Source organism: Lates calcarifer, linkage group LG20, assembly GCF_001640805.2.
Source record: "Lates calcarifer isolate ASB-BC8 linkage group LG20, TLL_Latcal_v3, whole genome shotgun sequence".
In the NCBI taxonomy this organism is placed as follows: domain Eukaryota; kingdom Metazoa; phylum Chordata; class Actinopteri; family Centropomidae; genus Lates; species Lates calcarifer.
Window position 1 is genome coordinate 23,710,459 of NC_066852.1, and position 12,308 is coordinate 23,722,766.

Sequence of the window (12,308 nt, forward strand, 5' to 3'; positions counted from 1 at the left end):
GATTCCTGGTTTGCCTGGGCCTTTTCTGTGTGGAGTCTGCATGGTCTCCCTGCGCCTGCATGGGTTCTCTTCAGATACTATGGCTTCCTCCCACAGTCCAAAGACATACAGGTTAATTGGTGACCCTAAATTTACCATAGGTGTGAATGTGAGTTTGAATGTTTGTTTGTCTCTGTATGTCAAGCCCTTCAATAGACTGGTGATCTGTCCAAAGTGTACCCCGCCTCTTACCCAAAAAACATTTAAGCAATATATGCACAACATCTGAGTCGGCCAAGAGTATATACAGGGCCAACTCAGTGGAGGTATGATGATGGTAGAAACAGACCAAAGGAGACAAAAGTTGGTGATATTATAACAGCTCCTGAGCTACCATCTGGAACAGTGGGAGAGGAGATGGTCACAGTTTAATACAAGCACATAGCCAGAGTCAGAGGAGAGGAAATGAGCCAGAGGGAGGGAGATAGAGGTGAAAGGAGACACCACAAGAATACAGAATACTTGATTGCTTCATTACCTCAGAGTTAAGCAGAATTCCTTTTGCTAGTAATCAAAGCTGTAGAGAAAAAGCTAGCCAGTGCTGATGAGGACATTGCTTGTTGCTCTGGTTCAGCATGTGGTCGACCATTTTGATTTTCACTTTCATGTACACATTAGCCTCACATACCCACTGCTGTGTCTGACACCACATTTCTGGAACACATACAGACCTGCAATGACATAATTAATTATGCTGCCATATTAGCTATACTTTAAGAAGAAGCTGATATCCCTTACAATTTAAACAACATCATACACAACATCAGGGCTCTAGATTGTGACCATTTAGCCACATTTTCCAACCATTTTTGGAGACAGTGATCCAAAATTAGGACTAGTTTTTGTTAGATAATATATTGTATATCATGTGAAACACCAGAAGGGGTTGCATTCTTTGTGTCCTGTGTGCACTCCGTACCTACATATACCACACTCAAAGTCAAGTCAAGTCAGTTTTATTTATATAGCGCCAATTTACAACACTGTACATATAGAGCAGGTCTAGACCGTACTCTTTATCTTAGAAAATTTACAAAGAAAGAGCCAATAGTTCCCACCATGAGCAAGAACTAGGCGACAGTGGTAAGGAAAAACTTCCTTTAAAGAAGCAGAAACCTTGAGCAGAACCAGACAAAGGAGCAAAGTGTGCGTTGTGATCACTTGGCTGTTTTGTCAAACCAGCCCTGTCTAAACAGTGTCTTTCTCATTGGATAGTGGATGCTATCTCTCAGGCTTGGTGGACCACAGGTGGTTGTTAAGTGAAAACTGTCCCACTGTCTGACAACACTGTCAAAGACAGAATTGATAAAATGGCTGCATGAGAAAGCTTAGGAACATTCCCTGTGCCATTCAGCTGGATGAAACAACAACAATGGCAGACGAGTCTGTGGGCATCGTTTATGTGCAGTATATTGATGGTGATGACTTGAAACAAGACATTCTTATGTCTACAAATCTAGCACCAACAACAACAGGTCAGGATATATTTTTGGCTGTGGACTTCCATCTCTCATCCAACAATCTGCCCTATGAAAACCTGGTCACATGTTGCACTGACGGGGTCGCAGCGATGATGGGCAAAAACAAGGGATTTAACAGCCTAACATGCTACATCGCCAAACACTGGCCAGTAAAAAACTTTCAGAAGACCTCAATAACATCCGATCAACTGTTGTTACATTTGTAAACTTTACTAAAGCTCACCCTTCGAACAGGAGACTTATTGCCCAGTTGTGCCAGGATGACGCACATCAAACATTAGTGCTACACACAGAGGTACGGTGGTTGTCACGTGGACAGGTGCTTGTGCGTTTAATGGAACTGTAAGAAAAAATAAAAGAATTCTTGCAAAATCACAATCGACCACTGTTTGAACAGCTGACTGATGCATTTTGGATCAAAGCAGCCTACCTGGTGGACACATTCACACTCTACAATGAGACGAACAAGCGGATGCAGGGTCCTGAATCAAACGTCATGCGGTGCAAAGACACTCTGGACGCTTTAGTGTGTAAACTGGAGTAGAGTTGCAAAAATGTCAAAAAGGGACTTACAGCATTTTCCACTGCTGTAGCAGTCTGATGGCACTGTGCGTGTCTTTACACACAGAGTTTACCCGGCACATGAACCTGCTCCATGGGGAGATAAAGAGCCGCTTGGCCGACATCAACAAGTATTTATCAAAGGAAGCGTGGGTGATGGACCACTACATTTCCACCCTCAAGGACGTGGAATACCTCAGCTATGAAGATGAACTTTGTGACTTTCAAGCTGAATATTTTCAGGAAAACGGATACAAAAAGTTTTGGATTGTCAAAGGACACACTGTCGCTCCCAGACTGGCCAAACACCCAATAAGGGATATTCTCCCTTTCAGCACTACACAGCCTTCAATGCCCTTGTAACAATAAAAACAAAAGCCTGAAATGTCCACTAGGACTTTAGACTGGCTGTCATAACCACCACACCTGACATCGCATCCCTGGTCAGAGGTATGCAAGCCCAGGTTGTCATTAGTTTATGAATGAACAGACTGGTGTAACGTAGTTCATATATAATATGTATGATTCCACTTTCTTTTTCTCATGATTACACAATGCAAGAGAGAGAACACAACTACTACACTGGCACGGAGTAGAAAATGTAAGAACTAATTTGTTTATTGCTATGGCTGTTTGTTGTTATTGTAATGATTGTACATAGACAGGTGTATAGCTGTGTCAGAACCTGTGTTGACATAATTTGCATGTGAATATGCAACAGATTTCACATTTTAGTTCTCTCAACAAGACTTGTTTATTTTTGCAAATAAAAGTTTTGTAATTACTCACTTAATTCTTTTGGTGCATGTGTGGGGGCAGGGGGTTGGGCCAGTAATTACAGTCCCAACATTTCAATTTAAGTGGTACTCCTACAATTTTCAGCAGGGAACACCAGTGCTAGAAGTGGAAAAAGTAAGTCTGGAGCCATTTACATACTGATATCTAACACATAGAATTCATTGATCTGAAAGACATCATGTGCAGGGACACAAGAAGTCAGTCAGGGTTGCGGATGCTGAGGGAAAGTCCATAGAGTGATGGCATACTAGATGTTGCATGCAATTCATATTTTATGTATAATAGCTATTAAGAACATTTTACTCTACTTTTAGAATGTTGTACACTACAACAGATAGAAAACTTGAACACCAACATACTGTATTTCAAAGCAGCCACGATAACTACACAGTCAACAACACGGAACTAATGCATTATAACTGCAAGGAGAGGAAGAGGGAGTGCGGCAGCGTATGGATGAGAGAGGTGACCAATAACCAGGTTATTATTATCATAATAATGCAGGAAAGTGAAGATACAGCCATTCCATAAAGGAGACAAGAGTATATATAGATCTAATGATACACATTTACCTCACTGAAGTTGATGATGTACCCTGTTGAACCTAAGAGACAGGATAATTTATATCTAATGTTTTTTATCCAAAGAATCTCACACACGGCAGAAAGCCCAAACAACTGTATAACTGCACACTGCATATCAAAAGACTTGTGAAAGCTTGGCATGGCCATGATATAGGATTGTGCACTATACAAATCAAATTATATCATCTCTAACTCTAGCTGCTGAAAACATAGTTAATGTTTAAAAGAGCAGACACAGAAAAACAGCCAACTTAAGCAACTTGGTAAACAACAACAAAAAACACAGAAATTACACATGAGAGAGGAGTCACTTAGGTTGGAAACAGAGTGAGAGAAAAGAACCTGTTTTGATGCAAGTGACAGACACTGGCTTAACCAAGTTAAATCACTTAACCAGGTTATAGTCTTTAAAGACTATGCAGCCCTGCTCTGTAAATCCATCTGTTTTTTATCAACATTCTGTCAAAAATCACAACCACAGACACAAAGTTTTATGCAAACATACTGCACAGCAGCAGGATTCAATAACAAAGATGTACAGTGTCATAGACGTCAAAAGCAGCATCTTAAGATCTCGTCTAATGACGTTTGCATTTTCTTACACTTATCTGGGGCCAGGTCATGGTGGCAGCAGGCTAAGCAGGGTATTCCAGATGTCCCTCACCTAACCTCAGTGGAGATTTCTGGCTTTCTACAGTATTCTACAGTACAGTATTCAGTATTCTACAGTTTCACAATTTTCACTTCCACGACTGGTTACTGATGGGAATGAGAGAGCTTTATAACAATATCTGTCATGGCATGATGCAGATAGTAATCATGGGACTGTATGTTGCATTAGAATGCTAACTTCTGGTGAATCCGTATCGCAGAATGAAATCAAACCGATCCACCAAAAAGGGAAGCATCAACCCAGAGAAAAAAAAAAAGAAAAAGCCAAAATCAGGTCAGGCTTACTTTTCTCCAAAAAATCTCCTCCAAAAGTCAGCAGCATCAGCTTTGGTGATCCTGAAAGTGTCTCCCTGGAACTGTCCTCCAGGGAAGATTGCTTTGATTTCAGCCAGCATGTGACTGAAGATCAGAGACAGCTTGGTCAGGTTCCTCCTGCAGAAAAGAGACCAAAAAAGAGAGGAAAAGTTGGTAGACCATCATAGCTTCAAAAGCTCAACAGACACCATATAGAAATTATTGGCCTTTAGAATTCTGGTCATATTAGCAAATTTTGATGATTTCATTATTTCCAGGAACTGGTACACGGAAACAGATCTTTATGACACATTTCCTAGCCCAGTATACTGTATTTCAAATAAAGACTTGATTAATTGGGCATTTATAGAAGCAAATCTAAAGAAGCTGTACATACTACAAAATGTTAGAACTGCTTAATTTACCAAGAGTCTAGAAAATGAATCATCAAAAAATGGCTTGAATTCAAAAAAGTCCATTGTAGGATGTAGGTGCTATATTGCACATTTTATGTATCACATGATTAAAAAAAAAGAACATGAAAAACTGTGTTACATCACTCACAATGAGTTGTCAGTGACACATGATGTGAGGACAGTCATACTTATTCACAGATAATTATGTGATACATTCTTCTGTTTCTGCAATCTGATGTCTCACATTGTATCACATTAATACTAATAACCTATTTCTACTTATATTATTTTATATTTATTATCATCATATTCTTTTCTATTTGTATTAATTATACATATTCTGTAATATTACACATACATTACACGTAACACTAATAATATATTTATGTATGTATATATATATTTGTCATTCACACTTACATCTAATATCTATTATCATTTGATTTCATTCAAACAAATATTTGAACAATTCATTTAAATAGTCTAAAGTACTGTAATCAATATATTATATAAAGTTGTTTTTATTGTCATCTCCCTAATTATAATACATGAATTCTTGGAATAGTTCACTTTTTATCTAGTTTATCAAGTTGACACTGCTAAAATAGGATCTGTAAAGAAAATACAGTTATTAAGTAACATTAAACTGGTAGTGGTAGACCCTTTATCTAATATTTCACTTTGTACACCACTTTTTTAGGCAAATTCTTAAAAGTAAGTTGGGATTTTCCAGTCCATCTACAAATATTAATTTGGATTTAAATTGCATTAACAAAAGACAGCTGAGCACTGTTGAGCACAAGACTTGAATTCTCAGTGTGGTTAAATCTTTTTCACAGAAGTCAGGCTTTGATGAGGTAATAGGAAATTGGTTGTGAGATTAGTCCTGAAATGGCAGAGATATAGTGCTAGTGGACTTTAAGCTTATAGCCAGTCATATTCACATACAAAGTAAATTAGCAATATTCCTAAATCCTGAATGAAGTACAGAGGGACACTCCAGGAGGGATTTCTTTGCTTATTCTTAGTGAGGTGTTGGTGGTTTTTCTCTCCATCTCCTCTGAAGACTTGTCTCCAGCACCTTATGAGTTCAGACTGTGGGCTTGTAAACATTCCAGGGTAGCACACAGGCACATACACTAGAAAGGGTGACTTTGCCCAAGGTGTAAGTGTGTGGGAAAAAGACAACACACTGGCTGTGGGGTGCTGATAACAGCTTCTTATGTATGCATGTATGTGTGTGTGTGTGAGAGAGAGACAGAGACAGAGACAGAGAGAGAATTCTTTCTTCAAACCTGCACAAAACTGTTCAAGTTTTCTTTGTCACACCAGCACTAAACTTACGTTTGCTCAGTTATGTTTAATTCAGTCTGTGTTATGCAATTATGCTGCACAAAATGGAAGTAACTACATAAAATTAATGACAAACAAAAAACTAGAATGTTATTGCTCAACAACTATCCTAAAACAGAATTATGGCTGCTGATCTGTTGTGAAAATAAACAGGAAAATTTGGCAGTCCTTCAGTTGCCACAGGCAGCTGCTGAGGTGCCATGACCTGCTAGTGCCACATGCAAGCTATCAATAGTCATTAGTTTGGTGGCTGTGCATAGAGAAGACTCTAGTGTTTCTGATGTAAGATTTACTGAAGTTGAGAGTGATCTAATTTAGATAAGATCACATACAATAATAGTCTTTCAAAGACACAGCATTAAATATGTACTAAAAAGTCATTCTACTTTAGGAATTACTGCCACTCTGTTATGCACCTCTGCCAGCCAGCCCAACTGCAGGTACTGATGTATTGTATAAGCCTATTTCAAGAGAGATGAGGAGAAATCTGTGATTTTGGCCTCATCACCTATACATATTAAAATCAAGTCAACGTGGATGTAACCTAATCCATGTTGACTAAGATATTCTGAAAGGAAATCTTCATGAAGACAAACTCTTCTTTGTGTTTAGTATTGTCCCCCATTCTTCACCTTTCTCACTTTTTTAGTACGTTTGATTGATGGCCTCAGCTGTTTCCAATGAATTACTTTTAAGAGCTAATTTCCCTCTTCTGTTTCTGTCTCTCTCTGTCTTAATGGACAGTCTGTAGCTCTTTTCAGCAGCAAATGATTTGCCTAAATAATTGATGGTAATAACAATCCCTAGAAACAATTAAATCAGCAACCCTATTGACTGAGTGCCCATCTCTGCCAATTTTTCTTCCATCTGTCTGTTTTGACTCACAGTGTTTTCACTCAACCTTCCCTCCTGCAACCTTTCCTCCTCACTGTCACCACAGCAGTTTGTTCCTCCCCAGCCTCCCTCCCAGCCCCGTGTGGCGGCAGCAGCATGTAGAGGATCTGATAGACCTATAAGCTGTCTGATAGTCCCTTTATGAAGCCATTACAGTCCCTCATGGCCACCCTGCTCTCGCTGTATCTCTACCGTCAGCTGCACAAACCCTCACAAACACATGCATAAGAAAACAAGATTGGCTCCTGGCCTTATTGGATCAAAGCATCTATCCTTTATTCAGGTCTAAACCTTGTATCAAGGGCCCCTTTTACTCCTTGCTCCCCAGCCCTCATCTTCCAACTCGGACTTTTAACCTCTAGGTCTGATATTGATAGCTCTCCAGTCCCATACAACCTCTGAATTTCAGGTAGAGGAAGGATTTACAATCACTCTCCTCCTCCTCATTTCTCTTGTACAGGGAGCCAGAAAAATTGTCATTACTTCAGTTTTTTAGAACATTGTGCCCCCCATATGAGAGAAATGTTGCAGTTTATCATTTCATATTGATTTGTGTGACTGTCTACACTGATGATTATTACAGATTCAGAGGATCTAAAAATTGATCCTACTGGTTCTCAAAATGTGACAAATTTTATTCAATTAAACCATCATGAAACTGGCATATTAACATATTCATTCTTTGTAGGTTTCCCAAAAATGCTTCTGTTATACTGATATGATGTATCACTATGTATCATACATATCACAATTAACTGTCAGATGATTATCTTTCTCTCATAAAGGCCCCATTGTTTTACAGGGAAATGTACAATGTCACAGTTAGCTAGAGGAACAGTTTGTGACAGAGGATAGGAAAATTGTTCAGGTGACAGGAAGTCAGAAGAAACGGAGATAGTGTGCAGGATAGTGAAGAACTGAACAGCGCTAGTGCAGCTGTCACCACAACAACAGTGTGACACTATATAGGTCGGTGTAAGCAAGTTTGTGTCTTTGTTGTAAAACTTCTTCACTGTAAGATTTTATTTTATTTCACAGGAGGCTGAAATGTGACTTTTTCTTGGCAAAAATATCGGTGGAATCTTGTTTTGTATGGCGTAACTTGGCTTTCATTATGCACATAACAGAGCCATCGAACAGTTATGCCTCAGTCAGCCGACAGTTTCTGGCCACCCTGCTCCACACACTGATTACATTAGCTCTAATGAATGGACTGGCTTTCCTGAGGCACTTGTCAAACGAGGCAGATTACACAGCCAGTCAAATGGCACAGGGCATGGCAAGGACACATGAGGAAGACTAACTAACCAGACCTTGTGAAATGGCACTGGAGAGGACGTAAACATATGATCTACCTGCACTTTCTGTCTAATGACATATTCTAAAAATACTGTCCATTTTTAGAATATGTCATTGTCTCAGTGCATCTCATGATGCAATGATCACAGAGAAATAACTGTATACCAAAAATAATTGCAAATGCATCATATAGCTCAGAATGCACTGCTTTTTCTGTTTGTTTTGAGGGTGTTTTGGAGCTGAGCTCTCCTCCATAAAGAGCTGTCAAATTGAGTTCAGGTCACAACCATTGTGTAGGCATATGCAGCCTTTCCCTCTGCATCCCAGCAGAGATTTTTTTTGGCTTGTCTTCAGTTGATTAGATGCCTAATGGTGACGGGAAGAGTATGAAAAGGCCCTGGCTTTGCTGGTGCAGGCACACACGCACACACACACACACACACACACACAGAGAGAGAGATTGGAGTGTATGCTACCACTGAGGCAAAGAACAGGGATTCTCAGATATTCCACTCTGTTGTTCTGCTCCTCACTTGATTCCAATCACTACTCTGCAAGTGTTATACATGGAAAACTATCTGGATTATTGATCTCTATCAGTCTGGTATGAAGAGAACACATCTGGTGTTTGCTGAACTGGAGTCAGTGTATTTTTTGAATAGCTTTCTAAATTGCTTCTTGCAGTCAGTGCTGTGTACATTACATGAGGCAAGCAGTTTCTCACCTCATTGCACACACGCATGCACACGCACTCAACTACAACCTACTTCTCTTTATTAAAAAAAAAAAAGTACACTTTCAACTATTTCTCTGTCTGCCTGTTTTTACAAGTCTCCTGCTGCTCCTACAACTCCACTCAACACCTGCTGCTAGAATTAGAAATGACTTATACTGCTATTAGTTTTATTGCTATGTTAGAAGTTAATACTTCAATTATTACTATTATCATTACTACTACTGTATTATTGGCATCACCTTACATTCAGTATGGAACCCGTGTTATGCTATGTTCTTTCCCGCTATTCTATAACCCCCCCCCCATTCATGGTGGGATTTGTTGGGTCTCTCTCTGTAAATACCTATTTTAAAGAGTACGGTCTAGACCTGCTCTATATGAAAAGTGCCTTGAGATGACTTGGCGCTATATAAATAAAACTGAATTGAATTGAATTGAATTGAGCTATTATGAGCATTGTTTCAGCAATGCCCTTTAGCTTTCAGCTTTCAGTTTTCTTTCAGTAAGGCACCCAACCCTGATGGGTGGTGCGCCCATGGGACACTTTTGCTGTTATATTATAATGTGATATCATTATTTTTGTTATATCTTTACGCTATGTTACTTAACATAACAATAATGTTTTGGACTACAACTTTACATTAACTGTTTATTGACGTAGCGTGTGACTACATGGCACATGGCTATCACAACAACTTTTTCATAAGGTGAAAAGGTTACGCAGCATGCCTCGGGTATTCTCTACTATAGATCACATAGTAAACCAAAATACACAACAATTTTCTAATGATAATTTTATTTTAAAATGCAACAATGATTTAAATATATATAATGATGTGATAAGATGGGTTCATTTTGTTCACCGTATGAGATTTCAGTTAGGAGTTTAGCATTTTGTGCTAAAAAACTCTATTGTGAAAATGGAGCCAAAGCAATTGTAAAATACTTAAGATCTACCTTGCACATCTGTTTCAATTTCACCAAAAATTTCAAGTTAATGTGTCACTCAACTTTTAAGCTGATAATTTTCCGACAACTTTGCAAAAACACATGCACTTCAAACAGTAGCTAGCAGTGAACTAAAGATGTCACTTATTGGAAACTTTATACCCAACCTTTAATATATAACACTCAGTGTGACTGTGAACTACGTGATTTCATCCTCATAAGTGCAGTGTCATTTATTTAGTAGCCATACATTGTATAATTGTGTAATCCATATATAATTGAGCAAACTTAGGTTTAGTAATATGTAATTAGTAGACAAAAAAAGTCAGTTGCATGTTTTTTCGCATTTTTATAGCAAATGTAATTGTTTTTCACTTTTTCGTGACATCTAAGCAGCAGCAGGTTTGATTAGATGCAGAAAAAGGTCACATCGACTTCAGACGCAACATGTTTATTTAAACTGAAACAAAACCAAATTAGTCATCCAAGCCAATACATCGGCTGATATTAGTTTATGCAGAATGTGGGCCATATCTATGTATATGTGGGCCAGTAAGTAACAAGAAATTGCAAATTTGACTCCAAGAAATAACATTTATGTGAGATGAATATGTTTTGAAGGAAAGGTAATCATGACTGGATTACATGTGCTATTGAAACAATGAGGAACTGTTTTAATTTACATATTGGCAAGCACAACATTCGATCTTATAGTACAATGCCCATTTGTAGTGACTACAGAATTATTAAACTTTTTCTGCTTATGTTTATAGTCTCACAGCACTTGGTTAAGGTAAGGGAAAGACAGGTTTGCTGTAACTTCAGAAACAACATGTTTATTTACATTTAACTAAAAGCACCACCATCTTTCCCTGACCTTAACCAAAGTGCTTTTGCTGCATAAATCCCTGACAGGACCCTGGTTAATTTGTATAAAGCTGGAAAGGAGTTTAGATATTTATTAAAAGGAGATGATTAGTCGTTGCATAGTCTCCCTAGAAGTGGGCATCCACTAAAGATTACTCCAAAATCTTTACACAGAATCCTTGATGAGGTAAAGAAAAAGCTTAAATGAATCATTGGAACTGATTAACATCTCATGACACAACCATGCGCAAAACATTGAAAAGGCAGGTTGTCCATAGCAAAACAAAAAGGAGGAAGGTGTTGCTCTATAAAAAACAAAAAAACATCACTGCACGCCTTCAGGATGCCAGAGAGCAGCTTGACTCTCCACAACGCTACTGAGGAAAAAAAAAAAAAACAGGTTGAACTGTTCGTGAAGAACACGCAACACTATCTATGGCATGTAGGGGCACTACATCACTGCATACCAACATGAATACATCATCTCAATGGTGAAGTACAGTGGAGGGAGCATCATGTTTTGAAACTTTGCTACCTCTGGGCCTGGAGAGCTCACCATCTTCTAGGGCAGGCATGGACAACTGCCAGCCCGCAGGCTGCATGCGCCCCTGACCTCAATCCTTGCAGCCCGCGAGCTGATTCCCAAATATCAATAAACCACAGACAGTCAGTGGACGAGTCGTTACACTTTTTTTTAGCTGCCTCACAGTTCACACACAGAGCACTGCAGGAACAACAGAGTGAGGCTGTAAACTTTACAAACAGGTCTTGTCTTAAAATGACCAAACAACAAAACTAACTGTGGAGTTAGATACTTGATGAAAAGGGAGGACAGTCCAACTGTGCTGCATTGTATGTGTGCATGTGTGGGTGGGTGTGAATGAGAGGTGATAAAGGTTGTGTCTGTAATTCTTCGATAGGTTACAAAGGTTAAAGTAAATGTCATTAGTGAGTTTGGTTTTAAATGAATCCAGTTATGGAGGGCATACTCTTCTGTGTCCATCCCATACAATGAGTGTCAGCAGACTGACACACAGTGCAGTGAGTAAGCCTACCCACTCACTCACACACACACACACACACACCTCCCCCATATTCCGAGCCTTCTGGTTCCTGACCGAAGCACTTTGGCTTCCTCTTCTGGTGCTGCATGTCCTCCCTAGATCCTCCTAATTTTTTAGTAATCTCAGCCAGGCTCAAGCCTTTCAAACCTTCCATGGGGATAAGTGACATCATCACCTCAATGGACAACTGCTCACTGAGATGTGTGACATGTGAAGACATGTACTGGATCATTCCACAGAACTGATACCAAGTACATTCCACATTAAAGATCATACATGTTTCTTTTAGAGATGTCTACAAA

The 12,308-nt window shown here is 39.1% G+C and overlaps 1 protein-coding gene across 1 annotated transcript in view; it reads right to left on the reverse strand.

Moving 5' to 3' along the window:
* cblb (Cbl proto-oncogene B, E3 ubiquitin protein ligase) overlaps positions 1-12,308 on the reverse strand; it is a 52,930-nt gene that overhangs the window by 33,507 nt on the left and 7,115 nt on the right. Inside the window, 1 exon segment of the mRNA XM_051078409.1 lies at positions 4,421-4,567. Coding sequence (XP_050934366.1) covers positions 4,421-4,567 — 147 coding nt within the window.